At 37.1% G+C, this 26245-nt stretch overlaps 1 protein-coding gene across 3 annotated transcripts in view; it reads left to right on the plus strand.

Annotated features, from left to right (window-relative positions):
- Nucleotides 1-26245, plus strand: part of BNC2 (basonuclin 2) — a 364120-nt gene that overhangs the window by 293430 nt on the left and 44445 nt on the right. For all 3 annotated transcript variants that reach the window (XM_052701115.1, XM_052701113.1, XM_052701114.1), the window contains exon 5: nucleotides 17580-19546. In XM_052701115.1, the coding sequence (XP_052557075.1) occupies nucleotides 17580-19546 (1967 nt within the window). The remainder of the gene's footprint in view (nucleotides 1-17579; nucleotides 19547-26245) is intronic.

Consider the following 26245-nt stretch of genomic DNA (forward strand, 5'->3'; position numbering starts at 1 on the left):
CAGATAAAGGTGAAAGGTATAATTTTGGGTATATGAGTTTATTCAAAATTTTAACTTGCATCATGGACAGGCAATGATTTAAAAAGCAGTTCTTAATAACTGACTTTACTAGTCTCTATAACTGACAATGTCATCAGAATTAGAGAAACAGAGAAAAAGAAAAGGCTGCAGCACAGTAAAAGCTCTCTGTGTTGTTCTCTCAGTGATTAATGTGGTGTAAGAGGGCCTTGAGGGTCACTAATGCCATTAGAATTTTTCTGTATTGATACACAGCATTCGTGTGCAAAATGTACAGATATCTAATCCCTAATCACCATGTTTCCAGCACTTACGGGTTCTGCTGACTGCTGTGTCTATTTGCTTCTAGAAATTAAATGATTTGGGCCCTGTCTGTGTAACCATAACCCACATGAGCAGCTTTACATCTGCTGGGCTGCTCATCTAAGTTGAACGCATATTTGAACACGAGACCTTTTAAATAAAAAAGTAAGTGAATGTGTTCAGGAACCTGGTTCAGACAATATTATTCTACTATTCTATATTCTTCTGTACTTGCAGCAACTTAGAACTAGCTCTTAGACAGGTGGATTTCTTGTTGAGAAATTTAAAAAATGCAGGCGAATTCTCTGGTAATCTTCTCTCTTTCTCCCTCTCTTTCTCACCTTCTTGCTGTTCCTTTTTCTTTCTCTCCCTCCTCTTTCTTTCTCTTGCTTCCCTTCCCTGCCTCCTTTCTCTCTCCTTCACTCTCCCTTTCTCCCCCTCCCAACATGTAAAACACCAACAGTCATGCACTGTAGATTCATAAAAGGTGGGTATTTTTCTAGCTTTCTGGCAGGTAGAAGACATTGTTATGGTCTGAATACACTTATATCTGAATAAATTCCCAGGGAGGCAGAGAACCACTGACATGGTAGGTATGTAAAACCATGTAACTGACATCGAGGCCTGTTGCACTTTTGTAGCCTTATTGAACCAGTGGAGCGCTCAGTCCCCAGCGAGCCACATGTCACCAGCATCTGCATTCCTGACAAGCGCTTCCACGTGAGGCTGGGGGACACTTACGTACTTCTCCTTAGTCCTGCGTCACTAAAGCTTTATCATAGGTTTTGAAAACTGTATTTTCTGTACTAAAACAATGGTTTATATGCGTTGTATCAGGAGTAGCGGAAGGAGTCATTAGAGTGTAAGGTCTTCACCTGTTATAAGCATCTCTTAAAATGTGGTAATTATTGTGCTTTAACCTGATAGGAAATTTCTTCTTCTCATGTTCACATTACACAGACATTAAATAATTCTAAAATGTATGTAGTGTATTGTGACGTTGCTGTAATTTCTCTGAAATTTATCTTCAACATGACATATCCCAACCCCACCTTCTTTTCTCCCTTCCTCTGTCAGTTAGCTTATTCTTGATTGGAAGTCCTGCTCAGCAAGAGATCTGCTTCTCCTACACTGGTTCAAATGTAATAGCAGTCAAGTCACACAGAACACAAAATCCAAGCCAGATAAGTGAAATGACAGAAGAGAATACAACAATGCTTTGACTATCCTGCAAAATAAAATAAAATAAATCAGATAAAGTCCAATAAACTTTTCTGTAATTCTGTCAGCGAATTCTGTCTCATTGTTGACTAGAGAACTTTTATCTAGATCGCAGTAGGGCGAAGATCAAAGAGCTTAAATGATATGTAGGATTCTCTGGAAAACTTAGATAAAATATATGAAATTGTGTGTGTACATGTTTACAATTGTGTGTGTACAATTATTTCAAACTCTGAAACTGTCATCTGGGGTTATTACTCTCTGATAGGAAACCTGACCCAACTAACATGCTTTGCAGTACATGCCCATATTCCTCAAGCATTGGCTAACACGTGGTCTTCTTGAAGTGAATTTGAAATTCCACTGCAAGGCTCAAGAGAAACTATTGTGGTTTATAGCATCATCAGTAACTTCAGATGAAAACAGGTCGTTATGGAAATCAATCTTCCTTAGAGAGCTATGTACAGTACAAAGTGCTTAAAAATACTAAGTGAATGGTGCTTTTACTGTTCTGGCATGGGCCCAGTCAGTACTTGCTTATGGATGGTTATGCTATAGGAAGGTGCTCTGTAGCCTTAGATCTTGTTGCTCACTCTGGAAAAGAAAGAGATGTGTGAGCAGTGAGGCCAATGGCAGAAAGACCTATTGCTTTATCCTCTCTCATAATTCCTACATGTAGTTTATACCACTTCTTTCCAAACCTTTCTGACCTCCTGTTCTGACAGTGCAGCTTCATTCTTTCTTTCCTCGTATTATTTCCCCTCCTAGGACTTCACTTAAAGAGGAAGCCTGGCACTGACCTAAGAATGCTAGTATTGTCTAAAACATGGTGCAGTAATGCAGTATTTAGTGCAGTGCCTACATTGCCTTCTTTGTGTGAGCGTAGTGTCTTTTTTTCCTTGAGATCATTGGGAAGCAAGCATAACACAATACTGCACGTTCTGATCTACAGCTGCTGCTGTTTGCTGTGTCCTTGCTGCTGCATTTGTACCACAATATAACTGTTTAAACATGCTCACACTGCTGTGATTGTTCCTATGGAGAATCATGCATAGTAATCTGATTTGATTAATGGATTTTAGAAGGTGCGGTCCCTTCCTTCAAGCTCATGTGGATTGAGACCACCATGTTATAGGTAACCTTGCCTGTTTAGCTCCACCAAATTGAATTAATTACTCTGCAGTTCACTTTAAAAAAAAAAAAAAAAAAAGTAAAAAATAATTCCATGAGTTGATCACATAACAACACTAATGTTGCCCTCCTAAAGACTTGGCAGCTTTCTTTCTTGCAAAGAAAACTGCAAGACATAAAAGAATGTTTTGAATAACTTAAAAACAGTAACTCCATTTAAGCTTACAAATGGTAACTCCATTGACTGTGAGTATTACAGATCCCTCTACAGGTATGACCTTACTGTTCTGTGTGAGCAAAGTTGACACCAGCTTGCAGGCTTCAGTTCCCATTTGCCTTTTTCAAGACTGCAGGAATATGGCCTTCTATCCATATGAGATCATCCATGTTACTATCACATTTGTTCCAGGCTCAGCTGATCTGGCTGTGAATAGTGAAACAGAGAGTCTGACTTCCTTCACAAAACTGTTCAAACAGTTTTATTTTAGACCTTACCAGCACTGAGGCTCTGATTGGTGAGATGTACTTGGTCATTTCTTTTGTACTGCATGATACTTTCCCTTTACTCCATAGTGCAGTCTGGCCCTATATGAGCATTTTTGTTGGAATGCAGGCTGTTGTCCAGGCTATTCCTTATTTTGCTTTGAAATAGACTTTTATGATTAATTTAGGATCTGAATTGTAATCTGTTACGTTTCTGGGATTTAGAAATGTATATTCAGGATTGCATTTTCATGTAAGATATGTATACCTATATATGGGTTTAAAAAAAAAAGCAAATAAAAAGATTGTTCATTTTATTTTAATAATGTATTTTAGCTTCTCAGTGGAGTGCCATAAATAAATTGAGTAAAAAATATTTGCATTGTAACTGTGGCCTGAGGAGTTTCATACACCACCATAACTTTGTCAGTCTTTTGCTTTTGATATACAAAATCAAAACCAAGAGGCTTGTAATCCTCTGTATATTGATTTTTTATTATTAAAAAGTAAAAGTTGAAAGGCAACTCTAAACCTGCTTTATCACCCACACTTGAACCAAGTTTGGATGCCATTACTAAGAGCTGGGGATTTGCCAAAGACATTAAAAGTTACTTTTTGCTTACACTTTGCCAAGCTATTCTTACGGCTCTCTTTTTTTTATGAAAAAAATTCATTTTATTTGCTTCTCAACAAATAGTTGTATTCAGGAGAGCCTCTTCTGTATTAAATCATCTGTTCTCTGGGGTAATGAGGGTGGCTTGTAAAGTTATCCAAAGAAACTTGTAAGTATGAGCACTGTTATTTCCCTCAAAGTTTTCTGTGTTACAAAGTTCAACTAAAGACAGTTCATTGGTGTCCATCTGAGGAAGAGGGATTAGTATTTTTATTTGAGAACTATTTCACATGGGAAGTTCTGTATATCATAAACATGGATGAAACAATAATAATGTAGTATGATAAAGGTTGTTCTCTAAGAGATTGAACTAGAAAAGACATTCATTGACAGAACAGCTTATTTGTCTGCATACTATAGAACTGACATGTTCCACTGTCTTCCACTGAAAAGAACGGGTGTGAATTTTGTTGCGGTTCTCTTCCAAAATTTGTCTTTTCAATTCTTTCAGAGTTCTATTCCTATTAAATCTTATCATAGAAAAGAGTTGTTTGAATATTCATAAAGCCAGGTCTGCTTTACAGTAAGCTGTTTTTTCAAGGGTACAGATCTTCAGGGCTCCACCAAATTCAGCCTTTCAAAATCTACAGTGCATTTTTACTTAGTAACATATCCGTTACCAGTTTAAAGATAATAATGTGACTCATAGAAGGGCTGTGATTTGCCCAGAATACATAGAAAGTGTCTGGAGAATCAGGGAATAAAGCTTCAATTTCCTCAGGTAGTGCCATAGTCACTAGTTTGCCTACTTCCATCTCTTATCTCTAAGATCTCAATATGAAAAGATATTAAACATAAAAAAAGGATTGCTTTTCTTTTCAGTTGGCAAATGCTTGTAGTTTATGAGATGTATTTTCAATATTTTTTGTCCAATTTTAAACTCTGTGAAAAGGTATAATTTGACTCCTCAGTTTGAATTTTCAAGCATTAGGTCATTTTGCACCTGTAGTTCAAACAGTAGCTTTGAAGCTGCAAACCAAAAATAATGAAGATTTTTTGCACATGAAGTATGTTCACTTAAATGCTTATGTCTGTCAAACCATACCAGGCAATTCGGCTGGGAGAATGAGAGGGGTGACACAGGCTTCAGCATGGCTTGACTTTGAAGAATTTACTCAAGCAGAACTTCCATTATGTATGAAGGAAGAGATTTCTGCCTAAACAGTCAGGCCAATGAATGGCTCTTGTTAATCTCCAACATTTAGTATTCACTCACTTATTCTTCTCGTCCAGTCCGTACTGGATTCTATTTGTCCAGTCCATACTGTATATATACGCTACATATTGTCCAGTGTCCTCCTCAGGGTTAATTGCTCATGAAAAGTTTATTTGTCCTCTACTGTTGTAGACTTGAGAATCAGGTAAAACTCCATAACGTGTGAAATTGATAAACAGAAAATAAAGAAAATTGATAAAGAAAAACAATGTCTTTGTATAATCCTAAATGTTCAAGTTCCTCTTCAGAATTTCCTCTTGTAAGTAAAACTGACTGAGCTGTCTTGTTAACACAATGTACATTTTCAATTTTTTAGTGCTTTCTTGCTTACCTCAACTTTTACCACATGCTGATCTATGTCCATACAAAGTATCATTTAGCTTTTTGAATCAAGTTTAGATCAAAGGTACATGCTTCCATTTAAATGTAAAAGATCTACAGCAAAGATGAATAATACCTATGTAAATAATACTTCTTAATGAACTAAGTTCTCTGCAAGTAACTCAGTGCCTCTAGAGACTGTTTGAAGAAAGCTGATAAAACCCAAAATGTGCAAAAATAAAAACTGCCAAGTAAATTGATTTTTTAAAAGATCGTAACTAGAATGAATAGCTGCATTTCTCCTCCCTAATTTCTTAGCTGTCACTTAATTTCATTCTGTTATTTTCTGTTATTTTTCAAGAGTTTATTTGTCAAAAATAAAATAAAATAAAATAAAATAATCAGTTAAATCAGCCTCACAGTTTGCTTTAAAAACAGCCATTTCCTTTAGGAAATACAGATAAAGGTTAATGTTGTATCAGGGCACACTTTCTCCTGCACAGAAGCCAGGTATTAGTCCTTTATTTGGTGGGACAACTCCAAATTGTCAGTTACAAGTCGATAACAGCATGTCTCTCTTTTGCAGGCTTTCTGTGCTATTAGCCCAGGTCAGAGGCCAAAAATCTCCCAAATCAAAGAGAAATACTAATGACTTAGAAATACTTTTTTTTTTTTTTTTTTTCTTCAAATGGTGCTGTACACAACAATAACAGTGTTCTGTGTCTTTAAGCATTTTAAACCATCTGTTGCCTAGCACTTTACCATTAGCAACATTGAGTTTCCTTTTCCTTCAACTTTGAGAGAAAATAACATACTTGGAGGGAGGGTGGAGGATTACTGCAGCACTTCCATTTATTTCTGCAGTGGGTACCCTGCTGAAAGTTGCATTGACTGAACACAGGACAGACACAAAGATCAATCTTAGTGGGACCAAAACCCTTGAGGTACTACTTACTCAAAATTGATCAGTCTTTTTAGTTATCCGTGGCAGTGATGGCTGTTACATTTTCTTACCATTTCAGTACAACCTTTTCTTCCAGCCTATACTAAGAGCGTGGCCAGAGGTGCTGTCCTCACCTATGTTCCATATAAACCACTGTTATTTTAAGTAATGTTGGCAATTCTGTTGTATCTCAGTGTGCCTGTTTGTTCGGAATATTACACTATCATAATACAGCAAAATAAACGTACATTTTACTATGATTGAGAGGTTTTCAGTGTTAGAATAACCTACTGAATTTCACAAAATAATCACAAGTTGGAGAATACTGACTTTTCTTTTTCTTGCACAGCAGCTTATGCGGGTTCATATTGTTTCCTTTTGGGAATCATAATTCTGTTTCATTTTGCATCTTTTCCTCCTGGCATTTAATCAGAAGTTCATGTTGAACATATTTTAGGATGTTTATAAAATGACAAGATTTGTTAAATTAGAAGGTATGTAAAATATAAGACATAATCAAATAGATATTAAATATGTGAATGCAGAACTATATTACATTAATGCATATATCATTCTTGAATGTATGCATAATAAAGTACATCCTCAAGGCTGTTAAAATGCATTACAATGTAAACTTATTGCAGGATGCAGGGATGACATGCCTATTGTTGTATACCATTTTTCTGCAAGCTGTGTGGCAGACAGTTTTGTCTGAGTAACCGAAAGAGCATCTCACTTCACGAATCATCTGTTTGTCTGGAAAGCAGAGAAATACCTTGTTCTAAGAGTTAAATGTCTGTCCTGAGGGAGATGGTTCAATTTCTGCTCAAGTTATTGGTGAGAGGAATCCTTGGTGTGACTGCACCAAGCTTGAGGACAAGAAATCTGAAGTCCAAGTCATAATCAGAATCACACTCATTATTAAATTTCTGCAATTAATGTGATTTCTGGCAATCCAAAACTAGAATAAAAGGATTTTGCAAAACTAGAATAAAAGGCCTGCACTGGAACTGCATCGTCTTTGTTGTTCCACAGTTCCATAGGACTGTGGTTCCTGTGGCTGTTAAGCAATTGTTTTGCCAAACTTCTTGTAGGAAGAAGCATTAAGTAAAAGCCAGATATTTTTACCTTATAATTTTTGTTCTTATATACCACACTGAGGTCTAGATGTGTTTTGCTTCTGAACACTGGCTGTATTTGTTCTTTGTGTTAAAGTCATCAAGGTGTCATTGGTGAAATAAGTAATCAAGATCAACAAGAAGTCAACTTTATTTTTCAAAGCAGAGCAGAACTGGTTTTGATGTTGTCCTGTCTTAGCTTTGACTTGAAAATGAAAGATGTTGGGAAGCTGATATTTGCCATTTTTTCCTTCCTCTCCTAAGGTGGAAATACCTCAATCTGTGAATTGAATTTGGAATTTTTTTAACTCTCTCTCTCTATTGAACTCTAATTACACCAAGGAGGTGACCCAGTGCACAGGCACTGTAGAAAAGAGTAGGCAATGTGCTAATTTATTTTATTTTTGAAATCAATACATTGATGGAGGTGTTGGCTGCCAGATTCTGCCCTGGCTTCTGCTCCGAGCAGTCCTCTTGGAGTCACTAGAATTGGTCAGGGCAGACATGATCCAAATTATTAATCTTCTTTGATACTGTTCTGAATTGCATCGATTCTGGTTTTGTGGGCACTGCTGCTGTTCCAACTTCAGTTTGTATTTTTCTGCTAAAAAAAAACACCTTTGCAGATGTGGTCAGAAACAATGCAAATTGTGGAATTTGGCACAGCAGTGAATGTGAGTTTGTTTGGAAAATATCATTGCCTCATCTATCAACTGTTAAATTAGCAGAAGAGTTCTCAGGAGGTGATCATGGAATTACTAGTAGTGTAGCCTTCTGTATTTCTCTGTTTTACTGCCCTTAGACTTACCACTTCAGAGCCTTCTGCCACCACAATGTGTCCCATGCACTTCTAAATATATCGCCAAAAACATTAAACATGCGTATACTAATTGTGATCAAGCTAAAATTCAAGTGCTGTGCTTGTGGGACATTTTTTTTTATCAGAAGCTGTATTTTAAGTGATGACACACGGTAATTTGTTCATTCTTCTGTCAATGTAATTTACAAGGCAACGACAGATAAACATAGCTATACAAGATTCATTTACAGTGACACAATGGCAGATACACAGAGCAGAACCCTGCCTATGAGATAAAGTGGACTGAGTGACTTATGCAGTAATTAGGGGATAATTGTCATTAACCTCGCAAACAGTAGTTTACCCATATTGTTTAAAAGGCTCCAGGATGCATAATGACAAGGTAATCTGTCAAAGCGCTAGGGGGAAATATTAATAAGATTTGTGCAAGCCTGGATAGAAAATATGCAGAAAGCGGCCACATTAAGCTAATTGGTGGATGAATATACACTTGTAAAAGTGCTTCTAATGGCACGTTTGCTGCTCTCCAAATGACTACTGTTAATGTGGAGAAGTGGGCTGCCTAGAAAGTCAGGACTGCTGGGACAAGAGGGTATTAAGACATGCAGGCACAGTTATTATTACTTCGTACACTGTAATATAATTCTCCCACTTTCTTTTGCATTTCAGCGCATGTAAGATGTGCACTTCATGTATCACAGCATTTTATATGTTTCAGTGACCTCTGCCTTTTTTTGTATAAGTTCTGCACTTTCTCCCTTCTGCATCGGATAGTCACCTATGTTGCATGTGTTTTTCTTGGTGTAAATTTTTTAGGTAAACAATGAAAATAAAGAAAAAAAAAGGCCTCATTAAGATTGTGTCATATATATTGCAAGTAATAATGCGCAATCCCCTAATGAATACTAATTGTGGAAATCAATCTCCTGGTTCTGTTGCCATTCAAATACCCAGCATATAGTATACAGATGAATCCCTTTATTGAGGCACAATTTGGTGTTCAATCAGAAAACCAAGCTTGTAATTAAATCCAACTATTGGCAATTTTACTCCAATGATAAAACACTGGAAAACTTCTTAATCCATTGGAATGACACTGGTTAGACAGATCTCTTACTGATTTCTTTAGAACTTTTACTTACAAGTCAAGAAAGAATAACGTTTTGTTGCTTGAATTTTCCAGTTAGGGTTATGGCTTTGGTGAACTGAGATTTAAAGTGAGAAAAGGTCTGTCAGATAATCTTATTTGACTTGACTAATAGATATCTTTCTCTGCTTTTGGTACAGTTGCATGTTGTATGGAACAGCTGCAGGGATGTAAGACATGATGAATTGTTTGTATTATCACATTGTGATAATTGGAGAAAGTCTTGGCTGAAGGAAACTTGGATGTCTCTTGTGATCATGTATATAGCAAGTAAAATAATTCATTGTTGCTCTTTGTGAGTGCTTCTTTTTTTTCCTATAAAACTTACATCATTCTGTCAGTGTGGTGAAACTGAGGCATAGAAGAGAGATTTAAGTAGCCTGCTAAATCCAGTGAAAGGCAAGTTTTCTTATATAGCTTACCAAAATGAGCAACTATATACACAAAAATTCAAGAAGATGCAAACGTAGATCAGTCATGGCTATGGTTGTGTGCAAGGTAGTTATTTCCTATCCACCTGGCTTGCCAAAATTACCTGGAATTATTTCAGTGTTTTGATCCTTTCCTGTCCCAATGTGTCTGTACCCTGAAGAGTCCCCACAACAGCTTATACACTGTAAAATTTTTTACTTCATGCACAGCACAGTTGGTGATCTCATTGCATCTAGAAGCCATATCTGCCTAGGAGCAGGCACCCTCACTCACAGCAAGCTGGTGGCAAAGCTGTTTCAGAGATATTGAAATGACTTTTCAGAAAATGTTCCTCTAGATTTGAAGTTCAGCATTCTAAACTTCAAAGCTTTTTAAGGGATTTCACTGCTTGATTTCTGTGAAGTATTGATATTTTCTACCGCGAATGTGAGAAAATTTGCCTCACCTTGAGTGTGCATTAGAAAATGTTTTCTTTTACAGATACCATAAAGCACCTGGTCAGTTTACATTCATTTCCTTGGGCAAAGTCTTTAGAAATCTTTGAGAAACCGAACCATAGCAGATGGTAAGGGGAGTGAATACTTGCCTTTGAAAATTTATGACATTTGTCATAGTCAAGGGGCAAAATTCTTGGGAATTGGCACTGATAATTCAAAATAAATGCAAGATAATGGGTTAATGGCCAGTGCTGAAAGATTACTTTGAATCTTCTTAAAACTGCCTAAGCAATGTTTCTGTTTGCTAACAGAAGCTCCACTGTTATCAATAAGTGACAGGTCTTTAATAGGTGGCAGTTGTATCTCTTTTTCCCCCCCACCAACAGGACAGCTGTAAAACAAATTTCACTGACATCATAGGAGTTATACTATTGTAAAATTTCAAAAAGCAAGAAGAGAATTGAGTTCTGACAGTGCTTAGATTATTCTCTGAGTGTGGACAGAAGTTTCCTGTGAAAAAACTTGTCAGGCGCCTAGTTGCAAAGATGCTTGATGCAGTTTCCATGATTAAATGAAGCTGAAACTGCTGTGATTAAATATGTTGTAACCCCACAGTGATCTATCATAGTTTTAAAAATAAAAATGCTGTACACATTTTTATCTAGAAAAAAAAAGTGATCATCTTGTGAATTATGCATTCTTATCTGGTCCATAATCAAGAGCATTTCTTAACAAAGTGAATATTTTATCAAAAGTCAAACAATATGTTTTAAAAATCAGAAGCATTTAAAACTAATGCCCTTGCACCCTAGTAGTTTTACTGGAGCCAAAGAGGTGCATATACTTATAGGAGGAGCAGGAAAGAGTTCAAAAGAATGATTCCTTTTGTGAAAAAGGTAAGAGGCTTTTTTCCTGACCCCCAATTTGGTATTTGACGGAATAGCAATGCTCTGAATTTCTCTGTAGTCAAGTTTGCTTTTTTTTTGCTTTTTTTTTTTTTGGTTGTGTTTTCTTTTCTAAGTTTGGTGAACCTAAAAAATGAAAAAGGATTGTAAGAAATAAGGAATTTTAGTCCCTGAAGGGTGCGGTGTGTTGGGGATCTGGTCTTTTGATACCACTCCCTATAAGCCAGTCCAGAACCAGAGCTCTAGCAGGTTGCTTATGCAGGGAGCTTTGTTCCTGGCATGTGTCTTGAGGATGAGATATAAAACAGAGGACCTGCATACTTTTGGTCAGTAAAGACCCGGTAGGCCATTTAGCAAGAGCGTGGGTGGTTAACGGCGGTGTCCTGGCTAGATTTCAGCTGCGGTTATTGCATTCCACCTCCTTACGTTCCATCTGCAGTTTCAGCAGGACATGGTGTTCCTCACTTTCACTCTGAAACTGTTGAGCAGCGCTCCTGTGCATCGTTACACAGCCGCTGTGCTCCATCATGGGGGTATGTCCCTATATATATTCAAGCAGATTTGGCTCAATGCAGTGTTTCAGGGCTAAGTTAATTCAAAATTACTTTCCAGCATGGTCAGTGGAATTATTCTGGATTTGAAGTACAATTACTCTAGATTTAAAGTGCAGCCAGATTTCAAACCCAGTGTCTACAGTATCAATTAGTAAAAATTTGCAAAGGTCTTAGGTCAAAATGCAAAGGTTTTTGATGCTACATGGCTAAGGAGACATGAAGCATAAAACCCAGAGTTAAGCACTGTTAATATCTGGCAGCAAAGGTAAGTACAAGCATACGTGTAATTATGAGTAAATAATATCTCCTTCATGTTTGTTTTCACTTGTATGCACAATGCTGGTGTCATTTTTACTTGATACTTCAGGAAAAGAGTGACTTTTCTCCATCTGCTGCAGCTGGCATTCTCATGCACGGCCTGTTTTTTTGGGAGAAAGAAAACAACTCCAGTAGGTGAGGGAAAGGGGTGTCTGAAGGGAAGAATATCTATCGCTTTTGATTTTTCTAGCACAGTGGAGGCTGCAGTGCAGCCAAAAGATAAAGATTTCCATTATTGACTGAGAACTCAGTAGAGCTGCACTGTGTTCATTCCTGCTGCAGCAGAATAACTCAAGGAGAGGACTGCTGACACTTAAACATGAGTTTATTCATATGGTTTCAGTTGGAACAGGGGGGCTGGTGGGAGGTGAACGAGTAGTGACAGATGAGGGGAAAAAAATTTAACAATGGCTCAATGCAGGGTGGTGTGTTAAATTTTATATCAGTTTCACATGTATAATCACAGCGAGCAAGTATGCACACTTTTTTTGTGTGTTTACAAGAGCAAAGGTGGGCTAGGTTCAGCATGGAAAAAACACCTATCAGAAAAATGAGTATGTGAACGGTCATATGGAGAGCCAAATACAGGGCTTACTTCTGCTGCATTGAAGTCAGAGGGTTGCACATTTCCACTCATATCCCTACAGATGTAAGTGGGTGTGCTGCTACACAGCTTTGGTTGCTTTTGCCCCGGGAGCAGTAGGACTACCCATAGCGTAACAGCTTGAAATTTAATTGGGAAGCAAAGAGATGCTCCTGGGAAATTCAGCCAAACAAAAACAACAAACCCTAAATCATGGAAATTATGTAGGCTTTTCTTTATTAGAAACAAATGTTGATTTTTTTCTTCTGTCTACACCCTAATTAAAACCATCCTTTGCAATTATGGTATGACCAAATGAATGTCTTTCAGTCTGCTTTTCAATTGTTACAGCTGCATTCAAAATGTTTTTTAGAGATTGAGCTAGAAAATTTATAGCTCTTTAAGAAGGGCTCATACAAGAAAGTGATATTTTAAACACCAAGCTTGCTTATTTAATTAATCAAATACATATCCAAGTAATATTTTGCAATGTGGATACTTAACTGATGTGCATAAAACCAACAGTTCACAGTGCATATGCAAAAATTGTAAAATACAAAAGCTGGCCCTGTGTTTTTCTTTATAACTTTGAGCACAAAAGCCTTGCTTAAGAAGCAACTGTAGAGTTTTTTAACCTTCCAAGTAATCTCAACTCTTCTGTAATTCTTACTATGAATTCAGACAGCAGCATATATACACTTTATTTTACCTATGCCAAAAAGTTAATTAGTAAGATAAAAGAAGAATTGCAAAAAAGTCTGTGATGTGTATGTACATGTACATGTATATTTGCGCCTGTGTATAAATTTAGTTAAACACTGTACAGGCATGCAGGGGTTGATACAGATTCTTATACAAAGTGAGACTTTAAAAAACTGATTTTGAACCAAAGTTCAAGGCTTACAATGTATGTTTATGGTGTATGTTTCTGTAGATCATCCTTATTTTCTAAGTAAGCAGTTCTTAAATTGCAAGGTTTTCAAGATGAATTGAAAGGTTAAAATTTGTAAAACCTAAAGGCCCTCAGGAAATGAAGAATCTTCTTCATAGTGCTCGTCAATTAAGCTCTTACAAATTAGAGTGAATTTTGTGCCCATCTTCTGCTTTAGCATGTTTGTACCATCCAAGAGAATCATCTTGAAGCCCATCGCTTGTTCTGTCTGATGTAGAAGTTTAAGACAAGATGTATCCTAACATATCTCTTTGTAACACGTGCAGCAAAAAATGAGGCAACTTCAGCATATTTAACTACACCTTTGCTGCCTAGATTTAATGTAGTTTGTGTGCATATGAATCTTTATCTATAAAAATAATACACATATATGTGTTGGAAGAGAGAGAGTCAAGTGCGTGTTTAGATTAAGAAAAACATCCAAGGTTATGTTTTGCATCCTTGAAGGTTAGATTTTATATGATTTAGGGATTAAAAATTTTTCTGTTTGAAACTCAGAGCTAGCCACGCTTGTAAAATACAATTAAAAAGACAAGGCTCTATGGGTGAAGAAGGAAGAAATCAGGCTTACTTGTCTACTGCGTGGTGTAAAGCTGTATGCGCACCGTGGTATCTCTCTGTTCACTGACTTCGCTGTACACATTGTCACAGGAGGCTTGGCTTAATCAGTTGTGAGCTGAAAAAAGTAATATAAATTGGAACCTTTTGTCGTGGAATATTTAAATGTGGATATGATTTAATGGCTTTGGGGAAAAAATTTAGCATGAGAGATTGTAAGAAACAAGAAATCGATTATATGTAAGAAAGGACTTGAACTTCTAATCAAGTATTACCATATACAGAGAGATCCCTAGCTAGTTATAGCTTAATTCAAAGTGGATAATGGTTAGATTTTTTGTTAATTTTAAGTTTTATCAAAAAATGACATTCCTATTCATTCTTTATCTAGGTTTGCATAGTACATACTTAAAATGATTTATGGAAAACCATCACTATGTAAATATTGAAGCATATGCCATACAGTATCCATAGGTAGTATGTTTTGTAAGAAGCATGGACATCTGTGCAATATCTTTTTACTTTGGCTAGGGAAATAAAAATGATTGCTGTGAATTAACCAGGTATAGCGTGATGCAACCAGTATAAGTAGGCGGAGAGTGTTTAAGGCCAGCTTTCTGAGACCTTGCTGTTTATGAGACAGTGAAGGTAACCCCTTGACAATCAACTACTTGACAGCCAAATTTTGTGATCTGTAGCACTTAGCAACAGCTGAAAGTCTGTCCTTCTTCATTGCAAACCCAAAATGTTCTGTCATTGACTGAATGGGATGGAAAACGGTAGCATCTCATGGACGGCTAGGTCGTGTAGCCAACTGCCAGCATCTCTGACTTCTGCTGTGGAATACCTCCCCAAAAGCATTCACAGAGCCCAGTGTTTGGGCATTGTCTCCTTGCTCAGAGCACAGAGAAAGCTAGATCTGCAGCCATAGGATGGGAGACTGTGCGAAGTAATCTTCCACTGATGTGTGGCAGTTACAGAACCTGTACCTACTATTCCCATGAGTTATTCTCATAGGAGCTGTATCTAATTTTTATTTACTTAAATATCTGTTTTTATAAAACATCCATCTGCTACATAAGCCTGTGAGTGATTTACAAATTAAAGCAAAAACAAAACAAATTACTACCAGTAGTACATTACAAAGCAGCCTGCAGCTGGCTGCAGTCAGGGGTTCTAATTCAATACATGCAAGCAGTGTAAATTAGACAGTGTTATTTCCATCTTCAAGTTACAGTTAGAAGCAATAAATACTTGTGGCTTCAGATTGGGAATGTGTGTGCATAAATTGTTTCACAGGTGACTGTTTTTTGAGTTTCACACAAGAATTGCTCAAAAGCAGAACCAGTATGGCTAGCTGGAAGTAGCAGGAGAAGTTGATGCAAGGAAATTTAGGTGGCATTCATGGGGAGAGTAATCAAAGCAAGTTGGGGGAAGTGAGCAAAATATAATCTTAGAGCTTTCAAAAGTAAACCTGTTCTCTGTGTTGTTTCTTTTTCTGTTGGGTGTTTGTGGGGTATTATTCTTGTTGGTTTTTTGTTCTGAATGATTTTTACTAGATAGCAGACCGCCTCTAAAATGCTCCTCCATCTGACTGGTAGAACAGGGGGAGCATAACAATTATGGATGTCCACAGTGCTCAAAGGTATTTAAAGGTGTGAACGCTTCCTGACTAATACTTCAGACCAGGGCCGGCATCTGCATGATGGCATTTCTTTCATTTCAGTGTAAATGCATGCTGGATAATTTCTTCTTAGAGATTGGTTCTGGTGCTCTACATTTCTATGAATGCAGTGAGAATTCTTCTAAGGATATTCTGTAATTATTTACCATTGATGGTTTCATAGTCTTGTAATGTTTCATCGTGATCTATTGTGCGTGGAACCTTTCAAAACATTCTACATTGGCATGCAAGGTTCTGAAGCGTACATGGCATCGACCTTCACCATTAACTCTGGATTTAGAAAGGTGACACGTATCAGAGCTAAAATAATAATAATAATAATAAAGATTTAATCAAATAAATGCATTTGGGGCAAATGGCATTTTCCAGTGCTCTAGAGGAAGCTTCTGGGGAGGGGAGGAAAGAATCAATACTCTGAAAACAAACGAATAAATAAATAAAGATTGCAAAAACTGAAAGATATTTGCTGCCTTCTTAATCAAATAAGAACTGGAGGTTTTTGCAGTGATGTGTAAACCAGAATGTTTGAATGTGTTCTGAAGCTGAGAGTCAAGATTTAAAAAGATCAGAGACAATACAGAGGGGTATCTTTGCAAGGATTTCAAACTGTTTAATGCATGAGGAAGAACTGGAATAATTCTGATTTGATGGCATGCAACAGTGCTTGTTGGTTATAGTTACCGTGCTGATGTTATGTCCAGAACTTGCCCGAAAGGAAAGATGCCAATAAAATGATGTATTCATTATATAAGTATTTTAATATCTTTTTATCAATACATGGTGGAATGGATTGCCTGACATTACATTGCAGAATTTTTAAGTCTTACCTTCAGGCAAATCTCATGCTTACTAGCAAAAATGAAAGTGTGAAATGCTTTTTAATGTATATTTAACAACAGATAGTCTAGTGATTACTGATGTGTATTCTCTCTGGATTTTTCCCTTGGTATCAGAAGGCAGTGTTAAGAGACAACATTTTTACACATTTATACTAGCTATGTCCATCAGATGCTTACTTTTTACATATTTTTAACTGTCATTTATAGCAAAAAAATCATCCTTTAAGTCTAAGCCATATGAAGAGTGCAAGTCAGTTATGCTGTAAACAGTTTCTCTATTTCTGCCTTTTTATGTAAATTTATAATGAATGTGTTTTTCAGTATTGCTGTCATGAAAAATAAAAATAAAAAAAAAAAAAAAAAAGGAGGAAGATACCAGTATTACGTGCTATTTTTGAGACTGCTTGCCTTGCATCGGAATTTCTTGTGAGGTAGTCCATAAATGATTTAAGCTGTATGTTTACTTATATTTGAAAAGCAAATCTATCAAATTCATTTGCTTAGCTCTTTCTTATAGTGATACCATTAAACATCAATTAAGGTACAATTTTCCATATTGTACAATGGAATGAACAGCAACAAATGTATACCAAATACTTGTGTAGTATATAGATTGCTGCTTTTAAAATAGCAATATCAAAGGCATTTCAGATCACAGAGCCCCAGTGTTTTACATTTTGTTTGCTCTAACGTTATTAAACTCAATCTTTTTCTCTAACTGTGACTGTAATAATGGTATTTGCATGACTGAAAAAGTTTGCTTTTTTGGTTGAGTTTTGTTAACACTGATTGCATGTTGTTTTTTGAGCTTAGTATTTCATGCACAGGCAGCAGAGCACCTTCTATTGAATTCAATAATTATGCAGAATCAATAAGTTTTTTCTTTGTGTTTGTCTTTGTTGTTTCTTTGATATGGCCTCTAGGATGCTGCAGGCAAGGTGCTGGACCGCTGGGCCATAATGTCCAGGGAAGAAGAGATCATTACCCTTCAGCAGTTCCTGAGATTTGGAGAAACCAAATCCATTGTGGAGCTGATGGCAATTCAAGAAAAAGAAGGGCAGGCTGTGGCTGTGCCATCTTCAAAGACAGATTCAGATATAAGGACTTTTATTGAAAGCAATAATCGCACCAGGAGCCCAAGTCTCCTTGCTCACCTGGAGAATAGCAACCCTTCCAGCATTCATCATTTTGAAAACATCCCGAATAGTCTTGCATTCCTGCTACCATTCCAATACATAAATCCAGTCTCTGCTCCACTGTTGGGGCTGCCTCCAAATGGCCTCCTGCTGGAACAGCCAGCAATGAGGCTCCGTGAGCCAAGCCTTACAGCTCAAAATGAATATAATGAGAGCAGTGAATCTGAAGTTTCACCCACGCCTTTCAAGAATGAGCAGGCGTCCAGCAGGAATGCTTTGACCAGCATCACAAATGTTGAACCCAAAACTGAGCCACCCTGTGTCTCTCCTGTTCAGACACCTACGCCTGTCAATGATTTATCGAAAACGGAACATACTAAAAGTTCATTCCGCATTCACAGAATGAGGAGAATGGGGTCTGCCTCTAGAAAAGGAAGAGTGTTTTGTAATGCGTGTGGCAAAACTTTCTATGACAAAGGTACACTTAAAATCCACTACAATGCCGTTCACCTGAAAATCAAGCACCGGTGCACTATTGAGGGCTGCAACATGGTCTTCAGCTCTCTCAGAAGCCGCAATCGTCACAGTGCTAACCCTAACCCCCGCCTCCACATGCCTATGCTAAGAAATAACCGAGACAAAGATCTAATTCGTGCTACATCAGGTGCTGCCACCCCAGTCATAGCAAGTACAAAATCCAACCTAACTTTAACAAGCCCTGGGCGTCCCCCAATGGGATTTACCACTCCTCCTCTAGATCCTGTATTACAGAATCCTCTTCCCAGTCAGCTGGTGTTTCCAGCTTTAAAGACTGTTCAACCCGTTCCTCCTTTTTACAGAAATTTACTTACTCCTGGAGAAATGGTGAGTCCTCCAACCTCCCTTCCTACCAGTCCAATAATACCAGCAGCGAGTGGCATGGAGCAGCATCCCCCTCCTCCTACAGAGTCATCAGTACCATCAGTGCTGATGCCCACCTCAGAGCCTAATGCTGACCTTGCCCCTAAGAAAAAGCCAAGGAAGTCAAGCATGCCAGTTAAAATAGAAAAGGAAGTTATTGATACTGCCGATGAATTTGATGATGAAGATGAAGAGGTGAATGACAGCAGCACAATGGTAAATGACATTGGTCATGACAATCACTGCCATTCTCAGGAAGAAATGAGCCCAGGCTTGTCTGTGAAAGACTTTTCCAAAACTGACAGAAGCAGATGCATTTCCAGACCAGATATAAGAAGAGCAGACAGTATGACATCAGAAGACCAGGAGCACGAGAGAGACTATGAAAATGAGTCTGAATCGTCAGAGCCCAAACTGTGTGAAGAATCCATGGAAGGTGATGACCGCCTCCATGAACCTGTTGAAAAATCTATGATGCACAGTGACAGACCAGATGAAAACCACAATGACTCTTCTAACCAGGATGTCATTAAGGTGAAGGAAGAGTATACAGACCCTACATATGATATGTTCTACATGAGCCAATATGGACTGTACAATGGAGGAAGTGCCAGTATGGCTGCCCTTCATGAAAGTTTTGCTTCCACGTTCAACTATAACAGCCCTCAGAAATTCTCCCCAGAAGGTGAAATGTGCTCAAGCCCAGACCCCAAGATCTGCTATGTGTGCAAGAAGAGTTTCAAGAGTTCCTACAGTGTGAAGCTTCACTACAGAAATGTTCATTTAAAAGAGATGCATGTCTGCACGGTGGCTGGCTGTAATGCTGCGTTCCCATCACGGAGAAGCAGAGACAGGTCAGTAAATATTAATTGATTTTCTACATTATTAAGTCTGTTGAATTATGTACGAATAGGTAGTTTAGGGTACATGAAGAAAGAAAGAGATGCACAGTAATGACAAGTGACAATCGTGTTCCCATGACATTGAGAGATTTTCATCACTTCAGGATTTTCATTGTTGCTTGGCATTCCGAATAGTATATATTTGCCATGCTCTTAAGTGACTGGCAAGATAATAAATGTCATTATTCTTTCAGTGTACCTATGAACATGTGTTTATAAGCTGCAGTTCATTACATTTATTTTTTTTTCTCCTTGCAGCTTTTAAATCAAGAAAAGCTTCTATTAAATATATAGTAAATAATACACAATAGAAATGTCTTCATGCATGCACATCAAACCACAGAAGTAGGAAGGAGGGAAAAGGATGGATGGACAGTTGGATGAATGGATGGAGAGAGAGAATTGAAGGACTGTAATAAAAGAATGATTTCCATCCCTGTAGGATCATATAAAAGAAAACATGAAACATAAAAGAATACTTTTGCTTCTCTTCAATTTTAAAAACTAGCTGATACATTGTAGCAAGAACAAGTAAATAGGTAGAAAAATTTTTTCTCTTTAGAGAACATATACACCTCTCTATGCACCATGGTTGTTTAGTCCACTTTCTTTTCTTCCCAACTTATGGGAATTAAGCACACTCAAAGAGCAGAGACTAGACCTCTACATATTTTTAAGATCTTCAAGGGTATATTCAAATGACATCATGTCCTAACTATGCTGCATCAGCACTGAAACAGTTGGGCTTAAACAGAAGCAGCTGGTCCTTTAACTCTTAGGGTTTTTTTGTTGTGTGATTTTTTTGTTTTGTTGGGGGTTTTTTTGTTTGTTTGTTTTTTAATATACACTATTCTTTTCCAATCTTGAGGAAAATGTAATATAAATGGAATTTGTCAATGTGGTACAATAACACAGTAATTTCATAGTTGTGGTTAAAAGTTCTCACATGTGATGATTATATGTCACATAACAAAATCTCCATGGTTCATGGAGTGATAGTGAGACTGAGTCCTCTGTTTTCCTATATTTGTGTTTCATTTTTTTTCATTATGTTGTAAAAATTCAAAAGACAGAGGAATGAAATTAAGCCTAGTAAAACATCTTGCACAGCTCCTTTATTTTTACCATTGAAGTTGATGGGATTTGAAAGTGAATGTATCATGTCATACAAAATAAAAGCAACTTACTGTTGAGGAGACTGAGATGGAGAGTTCAGTCCCCAACTGTCTCATATCTCCTGGTCCACCAAGCAGAATAGGAACAAACGTTAGAAAACATGTTCAACATAAAAAGGACCATCTAGGAAGTTTGGTTTAGAGTAGGATGAAACCATTGAACATGAAGCAGGCAAAAATAAATTAAGGCTTAGTATAGTAAAGATGTATCTGTTCTAACAAAGAGGTAACTATGATGACACACATAAAATATCACTGAGAAATGAAAGTTTAAAATAGGATGTAGGACACATTTTGAAAATATTTTGTGAATTACGTAGGATATACTCCTACTAAGCTCATTGAAAGTTAGCCATAAAAATCTATGATTCAGGAACTGAAAAAGCATGCTGCATATTTAAAAATAAATTTAGTATTTGCTTATTATTTTGAGTATTATAAGATGCAAAGCCATCCTTCTATCATTCCATTAACATCCAGAATATGTTTCATTTATTTGTTACAATCAGAACAACAAAAATTCCTAGGCATAATACAACTTAAATTGCAAAGATTTAAGAATGGTCATGGACTTCAAAAATGTGAAGCAGTGGTACAGTTAGTGTGCCCATTCTGGCTGGATTTTTTTTTCCACATACATTACCATTCCCAATTTGCAAATTTTTCTGGAACTACCTTGAAAGAATCAAGTAAAACTGTCATAGTTCTCATTAATTCTTTTAGAGATTTGAGAGAGAAATATCTGTATTCTTTTTGCAACTGCTTAATCACCCTAAAGTCTTTTCCATGCAATTTTTTTTTCTTATATTCCTTTTAAGTATGTGTTTTTATTTTAGAGAGAGGCATAAGTTTACAGTTTCTAGCTCTTCAGATCATGGACAGCACCTCAAAGATAACTGTATAACTAAATTAAAGACACTGCAAAATGAGAACTTCTTCCAGTGATTTAAATCAATTTCACTTAAAAGCTCAGAGGCATTTTGCTATTAATTGCTACAAGAGAAATAAGAAATACCTAAAGCACACAGTAAGCACTTCTTGATAAAAATTCTTATATATTACTGTTTCATTCTTTCAGACACATTATAAAAAGTCTGTATGATTTTCTTGTGTTATCACTCACATAATCAAGTGACCCTTAGTAAGCTAAAGAAGCCTAGAAATACTTTGCTTTGCAAATTAAAATTAAATTATTTTTTTAGTGCTATCTTGTCAATGAAGTGGAGGTTCTAGATATCTCATAGCCTACTGTCTTGAGAGGTTTTAATCTTTATTATTAATAATTTTGTTAATAATATTGCTAGCAATTATATTAATACTACTACTAATTACATTAGAACTAGTTAGGGAAATGTTTTAAAAGAAAACAAAAGCTTATCTGGGGATAAATATCATTGGTTGATCCTTTATGTTTTGTGTAATGGCATCTGGCATCACTTAAGATCTTTTGCTGATGTAACTCTAGTCAGTTAAAGGTTTGACTATATTCCCCCTATGTCTCTTGCATCCAAGAACTCTGAATTCTTGACAGTGGTGGTAGCTGCTGTGAGCTTTGCGAGGTAGGGTTGTGATACACATAATTACCACAGGCAGCACATCACACCAGGACCTAACAGCTCTGCTTTCACTGAAGGAGAGTTTTTTATCCACGTGTCACGGCTGCAGTTATTCATTTTAGAACACATCCTGCAGCAGTGCCTATTAAGGTTTGACTAAAATGAGCTTCACCATTCCTAGATCATCTGTGCCCAGACCAAATCCTTTGAATATTCTTCTGCTGGAATGGTTGGAATATCTTCTGATATCTTTGACTAAGCATTGCTATTCTTTGTAAATGAGGATCAAGTTAATCAGCAGACTCACAATCCCCAACTTACACATATTTTTTCAATGCAGGGCAGAGGAAAGCACAGCAAAGTCCCTGCACTTATTGTCACTGTCTCAGTAATTACTTCTCTTTTCCCTTCTAGAAATTAAAATATAGTGTTTTTGAATGTCCAAGCTCTACTGAGCCTAGGTGGTTTTTTTTTTTTCAGTAGGGATTTTTGTTTTTTGGTTCACAGTCTTCGCATCTACAAATAACAGCGCTCATCAAATGTTATACATACCTATGTCTCTGACTCTCTCCCCATAAAGAGAAATACAACTGTCTCTCATTTTCTGGAAACTCTACACTTGCCAAAATCATTTTTTATTCAATTCTGCACCAGCCACTTCATGAATTAGCTTTTCAGCCATTGCTATTTCTGTATTTACTTCAAATGTCCTTTTTTCTAAAGGCAAGACATACAGGCCATATCTTGTTACAGAAAGGCAATGTAAAGTAAATAGTAACAGAAACCGTATCGAAATTGATGTCAGTGATTAGGAGCAATGTCTTGTCTGCTTTTAAACAGAAAGATGCCTCTTCCAACATATTTTTTAGTGGGAAAAGAGAAAGTAGGGAAGAAAAGTTTACGTGAGAACTTTGCACTCAAATGGAAAGAATTGTCTTTCAAAAGGTAATTAAAAAAACTCAGAAGAGTTTGTTTATGAGTGAGGAGATGGGGCCTGGCCCTGGCTGTTGGGTTCCTCTGGGATCTGCATCCTGGCCTCATCTGTGACTCCTGCCACTGCAAACAGTACCAGTGCGTTATGCAGAAATAGTTGTGGTGGATCCTTAAAGCCAGCACTGAGGTGTGGGTGCTCAGGAAATGTAGAGCCAAGAAGCATATGGACAAAATATAATAAGAGGCCCAGTGGATCTTCTGATCTCAGTAATTCTCATTGAGGAGCTATGTCAGATCTAAGGGAGAAATTCATACATCTTTTCTGCCAGCCCTAGGTGAAAGCTAAATCTGCATTTCGCCTCAGCAGTGGCGCTATTAACATCTGTGTTTCTTAGGCTACAACTCAGTTATGACATGTCACATTTCTCTTTCACTCGTACACAAAATAAATTAATTTTCAGTGTAACTATTCAGAGGAGCGAAGCAAGAACTTTTCACTTTGTCTTTCTACTATTAAAGTAGTAATATTAATTGTTCAGATTTGGTTTAAAATTTTCTCACAGCATGTACATGTGTGTATGTTCCACAGAATAAGGAAAGCCCAGGAATAAATTTAAAAACAAAAATACCATCTGCTTAGGGTGACTTATAAATAAATACGAGGCAACTCTTGGAGCCAACAGTGATCATGCATTTGATTGCTAGTTAAATCAGTGCAGATTTAAATATGTAAACTCCTTGATTTGTATGGAGCAAAACATCTGCATGTGGTTTATTAAAACCTGCTGATATCTCCACAACTACATTTGTATGGATATAGACCTCTGTGTAGCTGTACTGAAAAAGCAGAAGCACGCTTTTTGTCAGGTTAGCTGACTTCCAGCCCTGTACAGGTGCACTGGAATATATTACTATGAGTTACCTATGATGAACCACTGCATGCATTATCAAGGGAGGTGAGAAGATGTGAGAAACCTGCTACCCTCCTCCTGTTACCACTTTCTTGACAAAACAGCAACCTTTTTTTTTTTCATTATCCTATCATTAGTAGGAATCTTTTACAGATAACTTTCTATAGAATCAATTTCTACTTATGCATTCAATTTTAGGAACAGGTAGCTTCAAAATACTACATACTGGTCCATGATAACTGTTAGTGGATTCCCCCTTATATAAGTAGCTGTCATGTACAGCTTGAATTTCTTCCAATTAGAACAAAGAAATAGCATTTTAAGACATTAGGTGTTTGAGGAGCCATTTATCAGTAAAAAAAAAGGGCTATTTTCTATATTGTTTAAATATAAATATATTTACATACATACAGCTGTTTCTGGGCATGATGCAGTTCTTGATGAAACTAGCTGCATATCCAGTACAATTGTATGAACCATTAGGTTTCTTGTTGCAGAGTCACTAAGATATGGGCCATTGCTAATGTTCACATAACTCTTCCTTACCCAAGGGAATCTGGATCATAAAAAAATGTTTTGTGCCACCATTAGCCTCTTTCATGAGTAGTCATGTTGAACAGTGAGGGACTGCCTGACAGACTGCATACTCACCAATGTGAACAAGAGAAGCAGAATTGAAATTTGTATGCACAGAAATAATTTACTACTAAGATTTTTTTTCTTAAAAAAAGAAAAAAATTAATCATACCTTAAAGAGGCTACTTATATGAGTGTGTTTAGGAGTTGATTAAGCCCTCTCCTATGAGGATGGACTGAGAGAGCTGAAGCTGTTTAGTCTGGAGAAGAGAAGGCTGCAGGGGGACCTGAGAGAGACCTTTTAATATCTAAAGGGGAGCCACAGGAAAGAAGGGGACAGACTCTTTATCAGGATCTGTTGTGATAGGACAAGGAGAAGTGGTTTCAAACTAAAAGAGGGGAGATTTAGGTTGGATGTAAGGAAAAAGTCTTTTACAGTGAGAGTGGTAAGGCAGTGAGACAGGCTGCCCAGAGATGCGGTGGTTGTCCTGTCCCTGTAGATATTCAAGATGAGGCTGGACCAGGTTCTGATCAAGCTGTACCTGTTCACTGCAGGGAGTTGGACTAGATAACCTTTAAAGGTCCCTTCCAACTTTAAGGGTTCTATGACTCTATGATTCTGTGAGTAAAGGTAACAGAATCAACTCAAGGATGGCCTTTTCTTACTAAACTCATTCATCTGTTTTGGGTTTGATTTAGAGGTGGTTGCTATTCTTTGAAACCATCTGCTGCCTTCATATTTTTTTTTTTTCTGTTGGTGCACAAAATAGTATCACTTTGACAGTGAGAATACAGATTCATGCAGTGCAAAGTATCTTGTTACATGATCTCACAGTGTAAGTCAAGGAATTTTCAGTGACCTGAAAAGTTTATTTAAACTGCCACACCAGGATTGGGACAGGTGGCAAGCATAAATAAAGCACTAAAATCACTAGCTAAAAGCAAGACATACATTGAGCAATTTTTCCTGTTATGTGTTGTGACAAATAGTATAAATCTTTAATTCATTTTGTTCAGTTTCCTGCACAGACTGTGTGTGTTTAATGTTCAGTGAAAGAGATTATTTGAGAAGACAGCACTGGGAACATGAATGCTTGCTCATAATATCCTGGTTGCCCCTCAGTTCATGGGAAACAACTGGAAAGAACCAAAACACTTCTCCAGAGAATGGGAGAAAATTGAGGATTCTTTCCTGAAGTCTTTTGGAAGAAGGGGAAATGAAGCATCTACGTACATTATTTTCTGCAGAGAATGACTCTAGCTGTTTTTTAAACTTTGCAGCCGAAGGCACTAGAATTTCTGCTGCGGTGGAGGAAGCTCTATCTGCTAGATACAAGACAGCACTAGGACTCCCAAAATGATGAGTGAAAAAAATGGATGAATGAAAACAGATGTGTGAAAATAGAACAAGGCACTGCATCCTCAGGGACATAGTATTCAGGTGGAGGAATCTGGGGAGGTATGATGAGAGGCTGAAAAAGACACACTTGTGACAAGAAT

This window comes from Tympanuchus pallidicinctus, unplaced genomic scaffold (assembly GCF_026119805.1).
Source record: "Tympanuchus pallidicinctus isolate F22 unplaced genomic scaffold, pur_lepc_1.0 scaffold4, whole genome shotgun sequence".
Taxonomy (NCBI): Eukaryota; Metazoa; Chordata; class Aves; order Galliformes; family Phasianidae; genus Tympanuchus; species Tympanuchus pallidicinctus.